Source organism: Microtus pennsylvanicus, chromosome 5 (genome assembly GCF_037038515.1).
Source record: "Microtus pennsylvanicus isolate mMicPen1 chromosome 5, mMicPen1.hap1, whole genome shotgun sequence".
Classification (NCBI taxonomy): Eukaryota; Metazoa; Chordata; class Mammalia; order Rodentia; family Cricetidae; genus Microtus; species Microtus pennsylvanicus.
The window spans coordinates 93,516,802-93,541,138 of NC_134583.1; the positions used below are offsets into that span (position 1 = coordinate 93,516,802).

General features: G+C 40.2%; 1 protein-coding gene across 1 annotated transcript; it reads right to left on the reverse strand.

Annotated features, from left to right (window-relative positions):
* Positions 1–2,998: 2,998 nt before the first annotated feature.
* Positions 2,999–18,431, reverse strand: LOC142850246 (membrane-spanning 4-domains subfamily A member 4D-like). Its single transcript, XM_075973549.1, has 7 exons — positions 18,276–18,431; positions 16,129–16,288; positions 14,282–14,404; positions 12,259–12,315; positions 9,505–9,621; positions 7,487–7,588; positions 2,999–5,834 (listed from the first exon to the last, which is right to left on the reverse strand). Exons 2-7 carry the CDS (start codon positions 16,261–16,263, stop codon positions 5,706–5,708), a joined length of 663 nt encoding a protein of 220 aa, XP_075829664.1. The 5' UTR covers positions 16,264–16,288; positions 18,276–18,431; the 3' UTR covers positions 2,999–5,705.
* Between the last annotated feature and the right edge of the window lie 5,906 nt (positions 18,432–24,337).

The window sequence follows — 24,337 nt, forward strand, 5'->3', positions numbered from 1 at the left end:
AAAGAGCTCTTAACTGCTGAACTATCTCTCCAGTCCCATTTGTTACGTTTTAGTGTTTTTTTTTCCCTTGAGAACTATCGGGATATACCTATACTAAAAGTTAGTTTAAGGTTATAAGTAAAGAAATAGAAGTAGGTTTGTGGTTGGATGATGTTTTGGATCCTGGAACACATCAGTACCTGAGGTTTATATCCTGGCAAACAATTTTTTTTTTTACTTTTTTTTTATTGAGAAAAGGAAAAAAAAAGTTTCAGCCTCCTCCCAGCCTCCCATTTCCCTCCCCCTTCTCCCACCCCTCTTCCCCTCCCCCCAGTCCTCTCCCCCTCCCTCTCCAGTCCAAAGAGCAATCAGGGTTCCCTGCCCTGTGGAAAGTCCAAGGTCCTCCCCTCTCCCTCCATGTCTAGGAAGGTGAGTATCCAAACCGCTAGGCTCCCACATAGCCAGAACATGAAGTAGGATCAAAACCCAGTGCCATTGTCTTTGGCTTCTCATCAGCCCTCGTTGTTCACCGTGTTCAGAGAGTCCGGTTTTATCCCATGCTTTTTCAGTCACAGTCCAGCTGGCCTTGGTGAGCTCCCAATAGATCAGCCCCACTGTCTCAGTGGGTGGGTGCACCCCTCACGGTCCTGACTTCCTTGCTCATCTTCTCCCTCCTTCCACTCCTCATTGGGACCTTGGGAGCTCAGTCCAGTGCTCCAGTGTGGGTCTCTGTCTCTATCTCCATCCATCACCAGATGAAGGTTCTATGGTGATATGCAAGATATTCGTCAGTATTGCTATAGGATAGGGTCATTTCAGGTTCCCTATCCTCAGCTGCCCAAGGAAGTAACTGGGGACATTGCCTTGGGCCCTTGCTAAAATCAAAAACACCAATGATAGCCTTTGCTGGAGAAACTGTGGAGGAAGGGGTACCCTCATCCATTGCTGGTGGGAATGCAATCTTGTGCAACCACTTTGGAAATCAGTGTTTCGGTTTCTCAGGAAATTCGGGATCAACCTACCCCTGGACCCAGTAATACCACTCTTGGGAATATACCCAAGAGATGCCCTATCATATGACAAAAGCATTTGTTCAACTATGTTCATAGCAGTATTATTTGTAATAGCCAGAACCTGGAAACAACCTAGATGTCCTTCAATGGAAGAATGGATGAAGAAAGTGTGGAATATATACACATTAGAGTACTATGCTGCGGTAAAAAAAAAGTGACTTCTCGAATTTTGCATGGCAAACAATTTAAATCAGGCTATGCCAAACTAACACAGTGTCACCCCACCTCCTGCGGAGTCTGTGGTCTTTCAAGTAAGATGTGACACAAGCTTCAAAAAAAAAAATGCCCGCAAAGGTGTGTGTGTGCTGTGCTTCCTGCATCAAAACCCTTGCACTTTTGACATTATCTCCTTATGTTCTAAGGAATAGAGTCTGGTTTCTTCTGAAAAGGAAGATAGTATGTTTAAGTTTCCAGAGTCTACTGATGAGCTATTGCCATATACAGGAGTATATGATGCTAATGGAGGAAGATGGGTTTACATTCAAGGGACAAAGTTTCCAGGTTTAATCTGATGCTTAATAAATAAAGAACAAAAGACAAAGTTCTATAAGCAATTAAGACAGATTCAACAAAAATGGAATAAGAATTAAAAAAGATAAATGCCTTTAACTTCTTGAGAATGGTTTTGGAAAAGATTTTAAAAGGAGTTAAAATATTTTTTAAAAAGTTCTTCTGCATAGATTGAAGAAATATAAAAAGACTGTAGACTTTGTGACTATTAACCATAACCGCTTGCACTTAGCTCAAAATGCCATGAACTCATAGCCTAGATGAAGATTTATATCAAAACTAATACAAAGCCATATCTAACATGATCAAACACAGACTCACACTGGGGACATTTGTCTGATGAAATTCCATTCTCATATATCTGATATAATAATTCTAAAAGTATTCTGTATCACATGGAAAAACATACATGCTGTTAAACAATCTTTTCTATATAAAGGATGAGCCTCGTACCTAGTAAAGACACATTCAAATACAATTCCTTTGAGTCTTATGCCTGTTTGTCATTGGCCGATTCCTTACCTACCTATTCCTGAGACCTTGTCAAATCGTTCCCAGTGCCCTGGCTGAGCTGGTCTGTAACAACGCAGGATCTAGACTTATTCCAAAATGAACAGTAAATATTGACACATACTTAAAATCAATTTATCCAAGAATTTATTTACACTTATTTCTTTCTTGGAAATTTAGATTGATAGCAGAGACTTTGTACTGTGCTTCTAACCAAAAAGGTAACACAAACATTCAACAAATATTAAATGAACTAAGAATGCGTTGGAAATTTTTAAGGATGCTAACACCATTCAGTAAAACTTGTTGGGGAACATAATATTCACCTCGACCCAAAGAGTATGTCTACTGGTACCTTCTCAGCAATGCATGTGAAAATACATCTTTATAATGACAGCAGCCAGTAGGCAACACTTTTCTTACATGGAACTTTTGTTTCTCACAATTCTCGAGGCTGGGGCTTCAGAATCAAGACACTGATACATGTCCAATGAGAATGTTTTTTTAGTCTACAGATAACTGCCTTTTACTGTGTCTGCATGGAAGAAGGGCATGTGGGAACTCTCTGGGGTCTGCATCATTCCTGAGTGACCTGCTCTCCTACTTTAGACACCCCACAAACACTGGAAGTTAGGATTTCAACATCTGAATTTGGGGGTAAGTTTCAAGGACATGCAATATTTTATAAAACAAACAATCCAGACTAAGCCCCTAAATTACAAAACAATATAAGAACATCACAGAATGAAACCAGAGTGGGATACAACCTAATCATCTAGATGATGGCACTCTTAAAAAGACCAGAGAGGCAGCTATAGTTATAAGCCAACCATATTTATTTTAATATATGAGTAAACGTAAGACATATTATTATAGACAAATTATGCATAATTTGTTTACATATAAATATATACAATTTGTGGACAGTGGTAGAAAATTTAGTAGGAATTTTATACTAGATTATGTTCATAAACTTTGGAATGTACTACTAATAATGAGGGTATATAAGTATATTAAATACTTTTCTCATTACTCCAAGCAATGTACAAATGAAAGGCATATAAAAACAGTAGAAGTTGACTTTAACTAATGGTTTCTGCAGGTATGGTCGGCCATTGTGAGGAAGGGATGGTGGGGCAGGGCTGTGGTAGCAGTCACATGTAGTAGAGTCAATCCTCCATCAGTGAGTTCAGAAGGAGCAAACGTATGAAGTAACTGGAAGGCAGTGTACGCCAAGGGCCGAGTCAGAAGAGTAGCAGGTGGCAATTGAAGTTTAAGGTGTCAGACTACCAGGAGGAAACTCTCTGATGAGTCGATCTTGGAAGGCAAGGCCCCAAGACCACAGAACTCGGAACATCTTGTTTCTACTATGCCTTTGAATGTTTGCTGCTGCCATCTTTCTCTGGTATCTGGCATGGTGTGAATGGGTGTGAGGAGATCCCCACTGCCTGTAACAGAGTGTGTTTATCTCATGGAATCATCCTGTTCTATTGGGCTTTTTTATCTGTAGGTTATTGTGAAAGTAATTCCTCCCCAAGCTGTACCGTCTATTTGATAATAAATGCGTTAGCTTATACAGAGTTTTGATGAATAAAAACATATACAAGGAAATGTTACACAGCTAGCCCCTAGGAGTTTCACTTAAAGGCTGCATAGATGTAGCTCAAGTTAATGATTAAGAAAAGCAATTGAGTCCCAGGAGCCAGGCTGGCTCAAATTCATTTAATCTTAATCCTGAAAGTTACAGTCACAGGTTTCAGTGTGCATCAGTAGCTGAAATGTTGGGGGCTGCAGACCTCTGGCCCGTTTGTTTTCTTTGACTGCCTCAGACCCTTTGCTTGCTGGAGTGAAACAACTTGTTTTCCTGCCCCTGCAGCTGCTCTGAGCAGGAGACTCTCATGAGTTCCTGATAGCAGGGGAGGGAATTCTGGTGGGTTTTACAGCTGAAAATCCTAGGAGCTGGGGAGTGGCTATCAGTTAAGGATCCCTATATAAGCTTACCTGGAGCACAATGAAGTTAGCATTCTTGTTTCAAGAATGACCTGTGGCCTGTGTCTGTGTCTGTATGTGTATGTTTTTAAATCTACAGCCTAGTTCCTGGCTCACATACAGTCCCGTAGTACAGGCGCTACACTGAAACAAAACTTTAAATAATTTCAAGTTAAATCAGATATTTTGATAATAGTTTTGAGATGATAATCCCAGGAAACAACCTAAAGTTCACAAGGACACATAGCCGAGTTATAAATTCATTAGTTTAGGGTCAAAAACGCAATTCAACCCAACTGTTGCTAACTGATCATACTTTCCTGGGTAGGTTTGGTTGGTGATCAGAGGTGATGATTAATTCCTTGTGCTCATCCCTGCCCACAATCTCCTGATATAAGAAACTATCAGTGGATGAGTATGCACCCTAAAGACTTAAAGTACAGCTGAATGATTTGTTTTCATGTGTAAAAGATTAGGTTTGTGATTCCTTTAAGATTCCTTATAAGGGGTGGTGGTGGCGCAGGCCTTTAATCCCAACACTTGGGAAGCAGAAGCAGGCGGATCTTTGTGAGTTCAAGACCAGCCTGGCCTACAAGAGCTAGTTCCAGGACAGACTCCAAAACCACAGAGTAACCCTGTCTTGAAAAATAAAAAAAAAGAAAGAGTGTAAATCAGGTGGAAAACTCTAGTATACATTGATACTGTGGATTTCTTTCGAGCCCTGTGCTGTCTGGAGGCTGCCACCCCAGGAAGTGATAAGTGTTACCTTTAGAGTTACCCTTCAGTGACTTACTTTCACAAGTTTGACCTCATATTGGGAAGATTCAGCAACCACTCTAAAGAGTGGCATCACTTGAATACCGAGTGTTCAAACATGTGAGCCTGTAGAGGACACTGTAGATTCAATCCACAACAATAAGAAACTGCTTTTTATGTTATATATAATACATAAATACATACATATATGTGTGTGTTCTCTCTGTATCTACACTATACGTATACTATGTATACTCACATATATATGATACATATATAGTGAGAGGCACACTCTGTGTGTGTATATGTGTGTGTATTTAGGGATCAGGTATTCTGATTTCACTTACTTGTCTTCACTGTAATTTTTCAGGATACACTCTGGCATTATGTGATGCACATGCACATAGATATTAAAATTGATTGCTGGTTGCTATAATTAGTGATTTAACGCACATGTTGTCTTGCATACTTCATGTGTCTTTACATGATCATGAGTAGTCAAATCGACTTATTTAGCAATAACCCCAAATACAATGTGGACTGTAGTCTTCACTTCTTGGAGATTTCATTTCACTAACAAATTTTTTTCAGTCTACATTGAAAACTTCTTTGCCAATTCAATACCCTTGTACATACAATGAATGAAAGATATCCAGGTATTGTTAGCCTAGTAAATGCTTGGGTTTATTTATTTTTAGCAGGTCTGATACTCCAAGATCCAGTGCAATGAATTGTTAAATTTATAGGGAAACAAAGAATGAGAAATTTTGATTTTGAAATCACATACAGCAGGCTCTCTCTCTCTCTCTCTCTCTCTCTCTCTCTCTCTCTCTCTCTCTCTCTGACAAACACACACACACACACACACAGTCAAAACTAGACTCTTTCTCAAGTGTAATTCTTATATATATTTTCTGGAACATTTCTTTCTTGGTATACTGGTGGTGCCAATGGTTGAAGTAACATGGGAGTTGCCGCTGCAGACACAGCAGGATTTTGTGGTAGAATTACAACAACCTGTGAAATGAATCAAAATGTCATTGAGTCATCCAGTATACCCAGAGTTTCCTATTCCTTACCCCTTTATGTCCCCCTTGGCAGTATCTACATTGTCACTACTGAACTGAATCACACCTCACCCTGCTTGGTGTCTTAGGTACCATTTGGATCAAGTGTTGTACACATAGGACACTCATTCTATTGCAGAGGTGGACCAGAGAACTTGATATTTGCAGCTGCATCTTGGAGCATTGATTTTTCCATTCCATTTTAAATGGCTTAACGAAACAAGGTGTTATGGAAAATGACAATGGCGTTCTTCCAAAGTGGTTTACCCCTGCTGACAGCATCACATCCAGACTTTGGTGTGACAGCCGTGAACAAAGTTCTGCACACATGACAGTGGCCCAGAATGGCAGAAGCATCATGAGACTTGGGAAAATTCTGTCCTTCACAAGCTCAAGTGATGTGGGGCAGTGGCAGCATGAAGAAGATGTGCTACTTAAGCATCACATGGCCCAGGCCACTGCTGTGGTGGATAAACAGGAAATCATCAGGAACAGCATTACTCGGCTCTAGGGAGCAATTTCTGGGTTTCACTGGCTACTTTCTCTACTTGAAAATTTGAGTCTTTGAGGCCTCTGCTGGCATATCATCATCATGGTCTACTTCTGGTATTTTTTTTACTCCTAAGTTTCTCACTTAGGAGTGACCTTCTTATCCCTATGTGACCTTCTTCCTCCTCAGTCCCCAAGAACATCTGCAGCAGTCCTTGGGGAAAGACAATGGCCAGATGTGCACCAGCTGGAAGTTACTGATAAACAACGGCCCAGTCAGCTCCCTGAACACACATTATGCATGACAATGGGGCCTTGAAAGGAGGAATCAGAGTGGAGAAAATGGGGCTGGATTTGATCAAAGCATACAAGATGCAATTATGGTATTTAAAACAATAAAAAACATTAGCATGTGAAAGAAGTCTGAACACAGAAGAAGACTAGAAACCCTTTTTCAGCTGGGTTTCATCTTAGGAACAGAGCACGCTAGGTGGGACTGATTGGCAATAGATCAATGGGATACAAACAAAAAGGCAGTGTCTAAAACAGTCCTGTAAAGGATGCTACATTCTGTGGCTGGATACCTTTCAGGTTCTTTCTACAGCTCACAAATGCACTTCCATCTTTAGAAATGCTTTTCTTAGTAAATGGACTCTGTTTTAGTTTCTAAGCATGAGTCCCTGGAACAGTCCTTTGCTTTGTAAAACGAGGATCTGGAATTGGGTAACCTCTGAACTCAGATCTGTGGCTTGGCAATCCTTAACACGTTTTCACAGACTGAAGAGTCTTTCTTTCCATCTCCCTCTCTCTGAAGGCTGTAGGAATTTCCACCTTGTCTGTCCCTCAAACTGTCAAGAACGTGCTCTTAAGCTTCCTTCCTAGTCTGGGTTTAAACTCTTTTATTAATGAAACTAAGAACCCCAAAGGCTGCCTCAGTCCCTGGTAAAACAGACTTGTACGTCTGAGCTAGGACCAAGCTGACCTGTGGATGGTCTGGACTTGCGGGCACTAAGAGCAATGAAGATGTGTCTTTGTAAGCTATTAGAATTGTGAGACTGATTACTAGAGCGATAGAGACCTACTAAACACCATCCAACAAGGACTGCTACTCACCTCACTGGTGTTACAACAGGTTGCTTTACATCCAAAGGCAGAGGTGGACACAGCGATGCAGAATTCTAGCACATTTAAAATGAGTATCAAAGCATCTATACCCTAAAAACAGATTTATATGAAGTAATGTAAATAGCGAGTAGAGATTATATATTTGAAATATGCTCCCCACTACCATGCCAAAAAGGAAAGACCCTGGCCAGGGGGTTGGAAATCTAGCTTTTGATATGGCCCAAGCCTTAGACAATTTTCCGGCCTCTTGAATACCATTTCTTCTCTCACTTTTTTACTAACAAAAATCATCAGAAACCCCAAAGCCTGCCTAACTCTGGTGCTAGAAATTTCACACGGAGAAAACAATAATATTATTTTACTTTTGAAGAGAAGAGGCTTGCAGGTTGGATTTCGAACCGAACTCTGGAATGACGAGATCTGAGTTTGCATTGGGAACAGAGGTTGTTTATTAGATAATATAGGCTGACTATCCTGGCCTCTGCAGGGTATCCAAGTTACCATAGCAACTTCACAAGTAGAAGCAAGATGCTGAATAATCAAAGTCTAAGAGACTGTGGTACTTGCCTTGAAAACAGAGGACAGAATGATGATCCAAGGGATGCAGACAGAAGGTGGAAACATAAAAGACAAGAAAATTACCTTTCCCTATGTCTCCCAGGAAGGACAACAGCCCTGCCAACATTTTGATTGTATGCAATTGAGATTCATTTTGAACTTCTGTCATCCTGTAATACATCTGGATTATGTGCTAATTTGGTAGCAATTGTCGCAAGTATGGTAAATGATTGGAGTGTTAAATACCACATTCGTTAGTATTCAGTGCACTTGGCTTTGTCTGATTCTTTACCAAGCCACAGGATCAAAATGGAGGAAAAAGGAAGCAGCACATTTGTTCTGAATTCTCTTGCCTTGAACTGGTTTTGAATTTCTCTTGCCTGGAATTGTTGGGTTTGAATATTCTGTCTCTTTCTCTCATTGATGAGAAATGCTCCCTCTACTGTAGATTAGTCAACAGATCAGAACCTTGGCATGTGAGAGATACTGATTCAGCAGGCTCTGAGAAGATTTGCATGTTTTGTGATGAGATATTCCTTGCTCCTGCCTCAACAGATCCAGTAGCCTCTGTGTCTCAGGCACTGTGACAGGCACAGTGGAGAATAACAAGTAGAAGGGATGGTAGCCTTGTCCTCAGAAATGTGACCATCTAGATAAGAGTTTCTTTGAGCGTCAGAGAGTACCGAAGTCCTGTCTATATGCCTCATATCCTTCCTTACAATTTAATCACTTTCATATAATTTATAAACAGTCTCACATAACATAATTTATTTTACATAAACAAGTAGAGCCTGGGTCTGGTTGCTCACAGCTAGAATCCCAACATTGAGAAGAGATGGTGTTTTTTAATGTGTGGGATACCCAGGGTATATAGCAAGATTCACATCTCCAGAAATATCAAACAAACACACAAACTGAAAACAGCAACATAAACAAGACAAAAGGAAGACTTTCAACAGAAGTAGTATGTGTATATAAGTTTATAATATACTAATTTACGCTATAGGAATTATTATTACTTAGATCATTTTAGATGGTCACTGATAATTCCATATGGCTTTTTCTTTTGTACAAAGAACTCACCCTTTTAAACCTGTTTTGTAAAATCATAAGCTAAACAATATATCTTTTTTCCTAGAGTTTTGGAACCTCCCTTTCTTAGAAACTTGGTTTTATTTTGGGCCTATCTGGGATGCCAATTCAAGATGACAGGACATATGGGCCCTATGTCTCTGCACTAGCCACATTTGTGGTTTTCTTTTACTTAGTTATAGAAGAAGGGAAATAATCACCTGACCCCTAAATAATTAACTGTTCTACTTCCCAATCATTCGCAGCTCCCCAAAGAGATTTGGCAGTCACATTTTACAGCGTTGATTGCTGCCTTTGCAAGAGTCAGGGAACCCTTATCTCCACAGTGGCAGCCCATCAGCAAAGGAAATACTCACAACAGCAATTCTAAGGAGTGTGGAATGTAAACTTATAAGTACACTGAAGAAACCAATTATACTTGTTGCTGCAGCCACCACAGAACTAATGGTGTTAAAACTTAGGCTGGTGGAGACCTAGAAAGGAATGAGAACCAGTTAATTCAATAGCATCTTTCATGTACTCCATCAATATTTGAAATGCAGCATGATTTTATTGATACAATTCATCCTATTTCTGCCAAATGCAGAATCTGTGTCTTTCCTTAAGGTATCTTTACTTCCAATCCTTTGACAATGTAAAAGCATTATGCCATTTTCTTAAGATGAAATCCTCTGGCCCCCTGAGATGACACTCAAGGGCATAACATGCTCTTCAAATTTTGTAGTGAAAATTTCAGCTCTTGACACATTATCTGGAAGGTCCTGCCTGTCAATATCCACCACACTCTTCAGACGTCTGACTGTGTTCCTTGTATAAATGTTGATAATCACTCACGGCATGGCTCTCTGGCATATTTCCCCTATGCTGTAGATTCGGTTTCACACTTCCCTTCTCGTGGTTCAATAAAAGTAACTTTATTATGAGAAGTAAAACTACTCAGGAAACTGAAAGTGTGCTGTGTCTCTAACATGAGAATCGAAAGAGAACAGAGTCCAGATCTGCAGGCTTTCTCACGGGGTTTAGGTAGGATGTCTCAGTATAGCAAGAGGGACTTAGACAATTGTTAGTCTGAGAGGTAAGGGAATGAACTCACACACGTGCTCTCTGAGTTCCTCTGCCATCACAAAATCAAAACCATATATAAATCCATTCATTAACAACTTGTTAGTAATAAAAATACTGCAAGGAATATTCTCAGGGACAGAGGCATTCTTTGAAGATATGCAGCAAAACTTATCGTCTAGTTTGTAGCTAAGCTCAGCTGCAGCTATGAGGAGGTTCCAGCCCTCTCTTATTAAGGCTGCTACAGCTTACAAAATGCAGAAAACTAAACCACTGTGAGATCTAAGGAAAAGGCAAAGAATACATGCATTATTTTACATTTCACAAGTGTGATTAATAATACTTGAATATGGTTTTCAATAAACATCATTTTTAATCACCTAAATCTTAAGATCTAAACATAAACAGTTATTCTTTTATGTATCAAAAGCTGGCACAAAGTGTTAATTGCTATTTTGAATGAGAGCAGAGAGATGCTGCTGAAGAGCACTTCAGACCACATAGGTCCTATTGCTCTCTCAAAGGACTATGATATAACAAGGTCAGACACCTGCAATACCAACCTAATTTGTCATAAATCTTTAAAGGACTATGCTCTATCACCTGCAAATCTGTTCTGTAAAAGTTCCTCCTGTGATCACCCCATAAGGACTTCCATCTGGCCAAATCATACTGCCGGGGAGTTAATTACAAAGAACAGGCTTCTGCTTTTTTATAGCAGTGTGGGACAAAAGGTTTGACTGTCATATTTTATTTGCCAGAATTACAGTTTGGGGAAAAAGTCATCCTACTAACAACACAGGAAGATTGTGCCCAACATATGAGGCATGCACTGGTTGAAAGTCCCAAAGCTGAGTTAGAGGGGAGTATCTTATCACACAAGAGAATCTGCAATTAGAGACAGCAGCTACTCAAAGGTAATATTTTTCACAGGCCATGCCTGTATGAATTTAACCTTCATTCAATGTGTAAATCGCTGGTGGGGTTGTCTTCTAAATATTAGCTGATCTTCTGTGTAACCTTGCAGATCTCATGACATGAGGTACATGTTATGGTCAAAGCTGGTTAAAGATGCTAAGGAGGGGGCTGGAGAGATGGCTCAGAGGTTAAGAGCATTGCCTGCTCTTCCAAAGGTCCTGAGTTCAATTCCCAGCAACCACATGGTGGCTCACAACCATCTGTAATGAGGTTTGCTGCCCTCTTCTGGCCTGCAGATATACACACAGACAGAATATTGTATACATAATAAATAAATATTTTTTTAAAAAAAAAGATGCTAAGGAGGTAGACAAGAGCACAGGTATAGAAGGGTCACTTGGTCATGGTGCAAAAGTTGATGTTTACCTGCTGCAGGAAGGGAAATTCAACTGCAGCTTTTAGCAAGTGAGTGAAATAATTGCTGAACTCTTGGTTGTTGCCTTTTATCAGTTTTTGACAGAAATCCTATTGTTACTGTCTTTTTAAAATCATTTATTATTTTATGTGTACATGTGTTTTGTCTACATGTATTTACATGCCTGGTAGCTGCGAAAATCAGAAGAAGGGTCTATATTCCTTGAAATTGAATAACTGAGAGTCATTATATGAAACTCTGAATCAAATCTGGATCCTCTGCAAGAGCAATAAGTGCTCTTAATCACTTAGCTATCTCTATGGCCTCTGTGATAATTTTTTTAAAAAAATGTTATTTTAGATACATTTGTAGAAACCATTTTAACCTGTCAGTTAATGATGTTATTGCCACTGCAAATATTTGGTGTCATTGTCATGGGCATGATCTGAAGCTTCAAGGTTCACGTGTCTAACTTCACTTCTCTGGTTTCACCAGGACCAAGATTCTCTCTGCAACTGCTTGGACACACCATCCACTCAGATATGATGAGACCTTTTATGAACAAGTAGTTCAGCTACACCTTTAAAAGTCAGATCTTTTTAAAATGCAGAGCCTTGGCCTTAGGAAAGTAGAACCAACCTCTTTTACATATTAGCAGAATGTATACTTGATGAAATCATTCTCATGTAATGGCAAAATAAGAGAAAATAGTTACCAGGACCTCTGTAGTTCTCATTCCTGCTGCAATTGACAAGGATCCTGAGATTATGAACTGATAATAAGAGGAAAATTTCAAGTTAACAATTTTTAAATAGCTTTTATAAATCATAGCATACTAAAACTCACTTCTATGTCAGTTGGGTCTACTAAAGTGGCCAGTTGTCACAATACCTCCCCTACCAGAAGAACAGGGGGAAAGGGAGTCCGTGGAAGAATCATCAAGGTTTTTTAAAATTATGAAACTGTCATCCCAACAAAATTGTTTAAGATCAATGAAGGATAAAACTCCCCAATCCTTATAATTAGATTTTTGCACACATGGCCTGAAACTGAAGAAGATAGCCAAACAAAATCGGACCAGAAATTATTCTTGTTGAAGATATATTAAAAGCTGTAAATAAAATAATGACAAAAATTATACTAGAATGCTGTAGCTCATTTGAGTCCTGCAATTTGGCAATTATTTTCAATTTCTTCTAAATGACTGCTGTCAACCTGACTCAAGTGACTTTAAACTATTATACGGATGTCTGCATTTGCTTTCCATACTTGGCTTAGAAGATTTAAAAGTTATAGCAGCATCAGCACTATCACAACATTAAAATGAAAATCAACATATACATATAAGTTTGGGGAGATAGCTCTCAGCCAATTGCTTCCCATGCAGGGCTGAGCCCTTAGGTTCAATTCTCCATCAAAAACTATAGGAGTTGGTTTCCAGGATAGTACTTAATAGAAAATAAAGATGGAAGAAGAAGGCAGTGGTGGGGAGATATGAGAGATTCTGAGTCCTCATTCATGGGCTGAGTACATCTTGGGTATATTAACCTTTCCTAGTCTCGTTTTCTTCATTTATACAATGACAATGAAAACAAATCTCTCAGAAGTTGTGGTGATTGATTGAAGTGGAACATAACATACAAAATAGTTGGCAATATTCCTAGGTTACATGCAATGAAAACTATTACTGGAGTTATAGGTGCTGTTACTGCTATTATCATAATCATTGATACTATTATTGACATGTCAAATGTCATGTAACTTTGAAAACTATTGGAGCCTGTGGCATTTCTCAAATATTAAACACCTATTGAAAATAGGAAGGGAAAATTAAGGTACCAGGTCTTCAAATTCTCTAAATTTTCTCATTCTCAAGTTTATTAATAAATGGAGCCCTCATTTTTCAATGGAATTCTCACTTGTAAAATAACCAAGTTTGCATTTTACTTTCCACTTGTCAGCTCATAATATATAGGTAAGAAAATTTTTGCTATTTTATACTTAATTGACACTCTTTTTTTTACAAAACTTTTTAAATTTTATTATAGAGGAAATTTTTTAATTATTAAAATTTCTTTTTCAATTTTTTAATAGTTACTTTCTTTAAAATTTGGAACAGAATTTACCTAGGTTTTCTATTCTCTTAAGCATTGACTGAGAGTTGATTAGCCAGGCACTGCTAACCACCTGCTCAGCTTTGCCTCCTCTGCATTGCTAACAAGTCCCTCATTTCCTTCATTCTTTCATGAGCTTCAGAGTTCAGTGATCCCTTCCCAGCTAGAGAAGTGAATCTCAATTTCCACAAGTTAAAGATGCAGGTTCATTATCCTTGGCTGAAGAATAGACTGGTAAATTCTTTGTTAACAATGACTGAGCTACATCAATATGTATCAAGATGTGATGACATCCTTGTACCACTGAATAACCACCACTAGGAATGACTAGCCTCTGGACTCCTAAGGAAATTGGTTGTGACAATGCTTAAGTAACCTTTGTGGGAGTACATGAGTACATGCTGACACAGTACCCTAAATGCCATATTAAATAAACAACCCACCTAGTTTATGTGAAGAGTCTATTGGTATTGCAACATGAACAAGGAAAAAACTGACAAAACAGATACACTGTTCTCAAACTTATGGACTACTGAAAGAGTAAAGAGAGGATTCCCCCTAAGGTTAGTGGAGTCACAACAGAGTGTTATTGTCTCCAGTTACATAAGAAGGTGTGCTACTCACCACGATGGAACCCCAAACTGGGGCATATACGTACACTGAAAATGCTGAGCGCACATCTATTATTTCTGTCATGATTATTATACCCAAAATGAGGTTTATGAGAGCAATCAGAACTTGGACAACCTAGACACAGAAAAGTGAAACATTATCACCACAAAAATGATGTCTGTACTAAGTGCTATCAAACCACTAATTTGCTTTCATTGGTTAATCAATAAAGAAACTGCTTGGCCTGATAGGGCAGAACTTAGGTAGGTGGAGAAGACAGAACTGAATTCTGGGAGGAAGAAGGGCAGAGTCAGAGAGACGCCATGAAGCTCCTTCCTGAAACTGATGCTGGTTAGGATCTTTCCCAGCAAGCCACGACCTCGTGGTGTTACACAGATTGGTAGAAATGGGTTAAATCAATATGTGAGAGTTAGCCAATAAAAGGCTAGAGATAATGGGCCAGGCAGTGATTTAATTAATACAATTTCTGTGTGGTTATTTCAGGTGTAAGCTAGTGGGGTGGCAGGATGCAGCCCATTCCTCCTGTTACACTTTAATTTGTGGAAACACCCAAAAAGGACAAGAAATTAATCCAAAGGCAAAATAAAATGAGAGTGAAAATCACTAGAATTCGAAATATGGAATCAATGGAGATAAATTAGAAAACCCAGATTTATTTTCCTTTAAAGATGGATACGATCAATTACTTGCTAGACAAGATAAGTGGGAGACAAGTAACTAACACTGTCAGAAATCATGCAGGGGACAGCATTGTGGGAACCAAAAAGAAGAGGCCAACAAATCCAATATACTTAGAGGAATTGCCTGAGAATACCATGTACCAAATCTCAAAAAAAGAAATAGCCACTATGAATAGTACTATATAAGATAGAACAACTGAAAATAATTAATAATGCTTGATATCATGATTTCTCTTAATCAATATTTAAAAGCATTAATAGAACACAAAGCTCTAAGCTCAGAGCTCACAGCATGGGGAGTTTGTATCTTTGTGTCTCCTTCAGAGCTACTGGGAATGTAAAACTGCCCTCAGAAAAATGTTCAGCTCAATAAAAGCAATAAAAGAGGTAAAATTGTTATCCAGCCAATAAAGTTCTTAAATCTGTCCCCAGGCCTCCTGGAGTGCAGCAATCACGACAAGACTGCAGAAGTCTCCTGATGATAACAATAAAAAGACTGACAATTTTTCAATATTTACAAGAACTAAAACAGTGAAGTGGAAAAAGGAAGTGGCTGCCTAGGGCAGCTACCCAGTGGTTGGAAGGTTCGGCCAGTGAGTACCTTCTGCATTTAGTGACCTTTAACCCGCTTAGGATGTTATTTCTTGAAGTTCTCTCTCTCTCTCTCTCTCTCTCTCTCTCTCTCTCTCTCTCTCTCTCTCTCTCTCTCTCTTTTTAGGTACACTCTTTTGCAGACAGAAGAATGCAGAAAATAGGGGATTTCTCATCATCTGACCAGCAGAGGAAGGAAAAGCACTAGAAACGTGTAAGAATAGTATGGGTTTCCCCGCCGCTGGGCAGGCCTGGGACTGGAGCGCAGCAGCAGCTTGCCTAGGTTTCTGTCTGCACTGAAATGGATGGGGTCATCTTGGATAACACACAACCTAGAATGTACCTGAAGTTTCTCTATTTGAAACATAATTAAATTGAAAATCTGATGTGGCAGAATAACATATCTGTTTTCAAATGATAGATTTGAAAATCAAATGCTAGTGACCATGGGAAGTGTTGAGAGACCATGAGGTTAGTGGGACAAAATACTTGCGTTAGATTTTTTTATTTGTTAATCCTTTAGATATTTGCAAAATCATTCTCCCCTCAGATCCAGAAATGTCTTACCCCGAGGACTTTGGGTTCCCCCTTCAAGAATTTATCTGCGTTCTCTTTCCACAGTTGTGACTTTACAACAGACCTCTCTGAAGGCAGAGCACCTCCAGGGGCCACCTCTATGGTGGTCTGTTCTAGTGCTTGCATGGTTGCCACGGCAACAGAAACAGTGCTGAAATAAAATTGAAATTCTGGATGAACCCCTGGAAATGACTCAATGTCGGGTTCTTGCTTATGGGTAAATTCTGAAATAAACCCTCCCATGTTAACACAAAAAGTTTAGCTTAGATAAACTACAAAAATGGCTTTAATCTCTTGGTAAGAGAAGCTCTTCTGTTTCTATTTTCTTGCCTTATTTTTGAATGTTCATAGTTTTTTTTAGGTAGCCATGGCTGTTTTGGACATCATTTTCAAATAGATTATTGGAGCCTTTGTACAAGCTGAATTTATTTCCAATGACATCATTTCCCCAACTCACTATCTGCTCCACCTCGGCAAAGAAACCCATCACTCTTCTCACATGGTCTCCGGCTGTCATCAGATACAACTCCCCACTGCTGTATACTATTCACTCTGCCATGCAAGAGAGGATTCACCTGCCTTTGGTACTTCCTTTTCGTGCTCCAAAGGCAAAGGTGTTCTTAAGGAAACCTAAGCTGTAGAATAGTCCTCTCCAATGCAGTTTATTCTCTGTTTACAAAGGGCTTCTGCCGTGCCTCTCAGAAATACCTTCAGACCTCTGCGGTGTGCTGAGTTCCTTGGATGTCTATTAATATTCTCCTCATGAGCCAATTACTAATGAGGAAGAATAGAGGAACCTAAAGGGTGAGCCTCTCTTTTGTCAAATAGAAAACACACACAGACACAGCCTAAATCTCAAGTTTGTTGGTAATTGATGGTTGTCGAGAAATGAAATGTGAGCAGGGAAAAGCCTGGCCTAAGACCCGATAATCTGGAGTCTACTTCTAGCTCTTTCATTAAGATGTGAATTTCTGGCTACCGTCTCTGGGTTACCGTGACTGTGCCTGTAAAGAGCGCATTGGGCACAATTGGTCCAAGCTTCTTTCTGATATTTATACTGCTAAAAGTTTGCCCTGTGTCTTCCGCTGATAAACATCTGCATCAACAACTTCAGCTCATGGCCTATGTGTCCCCTAAATGAAGCCAGAGATGCTTGGAGACCTAGTCCAGGTCACAGTCCATCTCGGGAGCAGACTAAGCATATCTGGTTGGTAGCTCAGGATCCATCATTCTCTGCATCTCCACTAAGTCTGCATGGAATAGATATTGTTAACTGATGGATTATCGAGATAATATGTAGGAGTCAGAGATGAATATAATGGTAGAAGATTTTTAAACATGTGCAAAATTCTCAGTCTACAATTTAAGGTGTGGCCTTTGTCTTTCTTTTATATTCCTTTTTAAATGTTATTTTATTTTTGAGAATGTCATACTTGAGTATTGTATTTACATCATTTACACCCCACCCTCTCTACCGTTCAACTTTTTCCCATGTTCCCCACAGTCTTTAATATTTATGATTTCTTCTTCTTTGTTATTGTTATATATGCATGTGATTATATAGAATATATCAATATACAATATGAATATATATAAACATACAACCTGTAGGTCCATTTAGTGTTTCTCATATGTATATTGTTTAGGGATAAACTCCTGGGATTGGATAACCCATCTGGGAGTTCACTGTTAGAGAAGACAGATTCTGCCTCTCTTAACAGTCAGTATTTGTCTATAGTTCTTCATCTAGGGGTAAATATGACAAGCTATCCTCAAGGGTACAAAAGTGGCACTTATATCTTGGGGGTAGCCAAGCACTGTGTAAATGGCCTTACAGAATATTCAATAGGAGGAAATTAATGTCTGCTACTATTAAACCTAGCCACCTGCCTGTTGAGGTCATAGACCCTGAAGGAGAAAATATTGCTGCCAATTTACCAAGAGTTTGTCTTTTCATTTTCCTTATTCTTTGCATCAAAAACTGCCTCCCAAGGTGCGTTTAGATGTGCACTCAACTCAAGTTCAAAATACTAGTGTGTTTGTAGTGATCTCATCTTTCCATCTAGATGTCCTACATTCATCCATTACATTAAAAACCATCATGCCAAAAACCTAAGAAGACAAATGTCTGCACCTACCTTCTTCCAGTCTGCAATGCCTGCTGTCTGATGAAGGCCAGGTTCTGGGAGAGCACCTCAGTCTGTCCAGACCCAGGGCCCACCACACACCCAGCCTCAGTCTGTCCAGACCCAGAACCAAACCCACACTCAACCTCAGTCTGTCCAGACCCGGGACCCACCACACCCCCACTTCACTCTCAGTTGAAATTTGCATGCTTCTTCTTTCACCTTTCTAGATAATAAAGGGTGTGGTATAAATTTCTGAAAATATCAGCTTCCTCTTTTTTCTATAAAAACTGTTAACTGAGTTTTGATTTCTCAGCTAGAGTGTGTATATTTATTACAAAATATACTCAAAAAGAATGACTTACAGGGTTTTTCCACAAGAAAATAATAATGTTTATTGTGGTGATAAGTAAAGATTTACGGTTTGTAAAACTTTGGCAAAGGAATATAAGCAAAATGCTATGATATATGAAAATTTTGTATCACCCATGATTTTGTGTATTAAGATTAATAAAGAGCAAAATATGAAAATGAAATATGGAAATATGAAATCCAATCCAGTGATAAAAGAGCATATGCTGGTAGTAGTGACATAATATCGTTAAAGAAAAATGGAGCTGTAAGGATAGTGCGTGATGTGATGGCATCTGGTTGACTGTACCAGGCTGTGGTAATCATTCCTTCAAGCTCTCCCATGACAGGAATAGCATCTCCAGCTGTGCGAGGAGGCTTGCTGCCATCAGCACACAAGAGAAAAATGTTCCAGAAAATCTGCACTGATTGTAGTGCCAGACGCCAAGAGAAAACATCAGAATGTCTGGTGTGTGTGTGTGTGTGTGTGTGTGAATTCACTTTAATTTTTCAGGGAATGGTTCTCTATCTCCATCACAGTATCAGATGTTCAACAAACAAATCATGTTTTGTCAACAACACTTGTGTTTTGTAGCCACACTCAAGACTGTACATAAAGGCAGTGAAAAGCACAGAAGCTTTGGCAGTATGTAAGCAGAAACAGTTGTTGCTTAGATAAGTAAAATTACTTCTTCATGTGTGTTCTACTTCACTGACCAGTGTTTTCTGTGATTTGACAGCTTTTCATCCATCATCAGGCATACGGTGGCTTTTTATTTTCTTCAAGAAGTTTAGGTGTCTTGTTTTTCCCTCTTTTCCCTCTCCCTTTGTCCTTGTATTATTAAGTAACAGTACCTGTAATGGTCTGCTCTGTCCCTTTAAGAGACAAGCCATGCCCACCTCCTCCCCTGTCCACAGAGGCAAGCTGATCTTCAGCTTCCAGCCTGAGTCCATTCCTTTTCTGTCTCTCTCTTGCAGAGGCAGCTCATATCTCTCCCTTCTCCCTAATTCTCCCCTCCCCCATCCCTCTTTGCTCTTCTCCCTTCTCCCCTTCCTTTCCATAACCCACTAAATATCCAACCTCACTCTGCATGGGTTCAGATGAGGGTGGGAACAAGAAGGATGGTGGTGTAGAGAGAGAATACTGGGGGAGATGGCTGGAATTGGAAGACATTGCTGGGTGGGGGGGCAATGTGGAACTACAAGGGTAACCCTAGCAAAGACCTCTAGTAATGGTGGATACCGAGCTGAACCAGCCATCTTCTGTAACCAGCCAAGGCTTCCAGCGGTGGAGCTAGAACACCAACCCAGCTACAAAACCTTTGCTCTACAATCTACCCTGCCTGCAAGATGTACTGGGGTAATGGTGGCACAGAAACTGTGAGAGGGGCCAACCAATGACTGGTCCATGAGGCCCCCATGCTGAAATGAATCCGACATCTGACCCTGCCTGAATGGCCAGGAACCAGAGGCTAGATGACTCAGAGACCTAGAGGAGAACAAAATATGAGTGGCAAAGTTTTAAAAAAGTCAATAAATTGACTAGCCCAGTCATCATCAGAGAAGCTTCATCCAGCAACTGATGGGAACAGATGCAGAGACCCATAGCCAAACATTAGTTAGAGCTCAGGGCATCTCATGGAAGAGGAGGAAGGATCATAGGAGCCAGAATGTTGGAAGACACCACCAGAACACTGCCCACAGAATCGACTAAGTAGGGCTCATAGGGGCTCCCAGAAAATGAAGCAGTATTCAGGGAGCCTGCATAAGTCTGAGCTAGGTCCTCTGTAGATAGGTCATGGTTGTGTAGCTTGGTGTTCTTCTGGGAATCCTAACAGTGGGAGTGGAGGTATCTATGACTCTTTTGTCTGCTTTTGGGACCCTTTTCCTCCTACTACATTGCCTCATCAAGCCTTGAAATAAGGATTTGTGTTTAGCATCACTGTAACTTGTTACGTCATGTTCAGCTCATATCTTGGGAAGGCTGCTCTTTTCTGAAGGGAAACTGAGAAGGAATGGATCCGGGAGAGAAGGAGGGTGTAGAGTGGAACTGGGAAGAGTAAAGGGAGGGGAAACTGGTCAGGATATGATATCTGAGAGAAGAATAAATCTTAAAAAAGAAAAGAAATAAATTACTGACAGATCCTCATATCACCTGGACCCAGTGGTATATGATCATAATACCAGCTATTTGGAAGGCTTAAGCCTCACAAGTTCAAGGCTTGCTTGGACTAGAAAGTATATATAAGGCCAGCCTGGACAACTCAGTGAGATCCTGATTCAAAATAAAAGCTAAATCAGGATCTCACTGAGTTGTCCAGGCTGGAAAAGCTAAAGGGCTGGAGAGATGGTTCAGTGGTTAAGAGCATTGCCTGATCTTCCAAAGGTCCTGAGTTCAATTCCCAGCAACCAAATGGTGGCTCACAACCATCTGTAATGAGATCTGATGCCCTCTTCTGGCCTTCAGGCATACATACAGACTGAATATTGTATATATAATACATACATACATACATACATACATAAATATTTTTAAAAAACGCTAAAATAAAGGCTGAGGCTACAACTTAGGGGTAAAGTGCTTGCCTTTCCTGTCTGAGGCCCTAGGTTCAATCTCCAATACAAAATCAGCATATAAAAATTAATAAATCACTGCAGAAAGTACTATATATGACATGACTGTTTATATGTTCCTTATTAAGAAAGAATGTTTAGCAACCCAATGTAGGGATAAGTCCCGCCCCTTAGGGGGCGTGTTCGCCTCGGGCTAATGTCTGCCTATAAATTTGGCGAGCGTGCTCCGAGAGCTCTCTTCTACTCTCCTGGTCTCCGCGGGAACGGTGGTTCTGTAAGTCTATTTCTACATTAAAACTATATATATTTTTACAAACTGCCTGCATTCGTTTACGCCGCTACATTTTGGCGTCCAACGTCGGGCTATTTTGCCCTCGACTCAAGCGGGTAGCCCGCTAGCTAACACAGCACCCTCCTGGGTGCTGTTTTTCAGTTCGTGACTCCGGCCCTAGTGCCGAGTCCGAGACATACTCGGCCACACAGGCCCATTCTGCCTGCCTTGGCTAAGTTTTACAGCGGAACCCCACTGCCTGAATTAGCGGAAGTTTAAGTACCTGCGGTTTTGCAACAAAAGCTGCCACAGCGGCAGATTTGGTCTGACACAAAGTGACTTGGCCGGCAGTGGTGGCGCACGCTTTTGATACCAGCACTTGGGAGGCAAGGGCAGGCGGATCTCTGTGAGTTTGAGGCCGGCCAGGCAGTGGTAGCACACGCCTTTAATCCCAGCACTTGGGAAGCAGAGGCGGACGGATCTCTGTGAGTTTGAGGCCTGCCAGGCAGTGGTAGCACACGCCTTTAATCCCAGCACTTGGGAAGCAGAGGCAGACGGATCTCTGTGAGTTTGAGGCCTGCCAGGCCGTGGTAGTGCACGCCTTTAATCCCAGCACTTGGGAGGCAGAGACAGGCGGATCTCTGTGAGTTCGAGGCCAGCCTGGTCTACAAGAGCTAGTTCTAGGACAGGCTCCAAAAACACAGAGACCAACAACTGGCAGGAACCGAATATTGCAGGTAAAAAAATTTTTCTTTTATAAATAAAATGTCTGAACACATTACTGTTCAAGAATTTAACAGTTTTTTTAATTGTACCATGTGGGAGATTTTACAAGAGGTGTCTGTCACGCCACCTCTATGGATCCTTCTGGGATTCGTAGTTTTCATTGGCACCAAATGGTTTGATAATAGAAATATGATAAAGTCTTTACGAGACGAATCCAGGATTCTTAAGGCAGAGATAGAACGCTTAAAAACAATTGAGAATGATAACAATCTTCTCAAGAATCAGTTTGAAGTTCTCCAGACTGATAACAATCTTCTCAAGAATCAGTTTGAAGTTCTCCAGACTGATAACAATCTTCTCAAGAATCAGTTTGAAGTTCTCCAGACTGATAACAATCTTCTCAAGAATCAGTTTGGAGTTCTCCAGACTGATAACAATCTTCTCGAGAATCGGTTTGAAGTTCTCCAGGCTGATAACAATCTTCTCAAGAATCAGTTTGAGGCTCTCCAGGCTGATGTTAAGGAGAAATTCATTACTATGGAAGAGGGAACAGCTGATCTGGATCGTAAGGTTCAGTCCCTCTCTGTAGGAACTGAAACATTAGTGGCTGATATTAAGGAGAAATTCATTACTATGGAAGAGGGAACAGCTGATTTGGACAATAAGATTCAGTCCCTTTCTGTAGGAAATGAAACATTAACTGAGAGAATCAAAACTGCTGAATGTGACAATCGGATTTTGTCTAAAGCTTATGACAAATTGATGGAAAGAGTGTCAATACAAGAAGGCACAGTTTATGCCATAAAAATTATGTCCAAAGATAAGATGTTATCTCTAACGGACAAACTTCATACTTTAGAATCCTCAATGAAGGCTTTGGAACATAATTCTGGACAGGAGATTCAGACATTGCAGAAGGCAATAGTGAATAGAATTGAAAAGATTGAGGAATTTCTGAATTCTGATGAAGAAGAGCAAAGGGTAGAAGGGCAAATTTTAACTACATCTGTGGGTAAATCTCTCCGGGACAATTTCCACAAAGCTCTACCGACAGCTCTACCTGCCTTTCCAGTAATAACAACAGAGAAGGTGGTTGGTTCCAGAAACCCTAGGGTCATCAAGGAGGATACATGGGAGCCTGTCCGTATGAATGACCTCAAGGAAATTAAACAGGCTGTCATGACTTTTGGGATGCAAGCCTCTTTTGTTAAAGAGATGCTAAGATCTTGGGCCACGACAAACAGAGCAACCCCCTTGGACTGGCTCCAGCTGAGCTCTGCAGTACTTGAGAGTGGACCACAATTGAAATGGCAATGCTTATTCAGGCAAGAGGCTAGACTCTTAGAACAGCAGGAAAAAGCAAAGGGAATTGACATTTCCCTAGATAAATTTCTAGGTGAAGGGCTCTTTTCCGACCCTCAGGAACAAGCTAATTTGGATGAAAACACACTCTCCATGTGTACTACAGCAGCCTTAAGGGCTTGGGACAGGGTACAAGACCCAGGACAGAGAATAGAATCATTTGTCAGAGTTAAACAGGGTCAGAGAGAACCCTTTAGTGACTTTTTACAAAGATTAACTAAGGCTGTACAAATAGGGATATCTGACCCAGAAGCAAGACGTATAATGATTGAGTCTTTGGCTTATGAAAATGCAAATGTGGAATGCAAAAGGATTTTGGGGCCTTTAAAGCTCAGATCAGCGCCTTTGGAAGAATGGGTCTTGCATACACTCAATGTTGATACATTTGATTATGGCACTGAAGCATGGGTAGAAGAAGCAATTTCCAATGGTAAAAGGAGACACCAGAATACCAAATGTTTTAATTGTGGCAAAATGGGTCATATGAAAAGGAATTGTAGACAACGGATTTTCAGAAATAATAATAATAATAATGCATCTTTCAGAAACAATAATAATAATAATGCATCTTCTAGAAATAACAGAAATAGGAGGACTCAGCCTTCAGGTTTATGTAGAAGATGTGGAAAAGGCAGACATTGGACGAATGAATGCAGGTCTACAAGAGATAGACAAGGCAACCTGATACAGTCGGGAAACGTGAGAGGGGGGGCCTCACAGGCCCCCATGGCAAACATGGTTCAGTCATATCCAGTTTCTGCAGAGAACGTGTCTCATCAGGACAATTAGG

What these genes read in the sequence shown, in the direction of transcription:
- LOC142850246 (XM_075973549.1), bottom strand. Translation starts at nt 16,263, where the DNA reads ATGCAAGCACTAGAACAGACCACCATAGAGGTGGCCCCTGGAGGTGCT. An exon ending in TGAGAACTACAGAGGTCCTG is followed by an intron (nt 9,622 to 12,258) that starts GTAACTATTTTC and finishes ATTCCTTTCTAG; the next exon opens with GTCTCCACCAGCCTAAGTTT. An exon ending in CCTGTTGTAACACCAGTGAG is followed by an intron (nt 5,835 to 7,486) that starts GTGAGTAGCAGT and finishes TTCATTTCACAG; the next exon opens with GTTGTTGTAATTCTACCACA.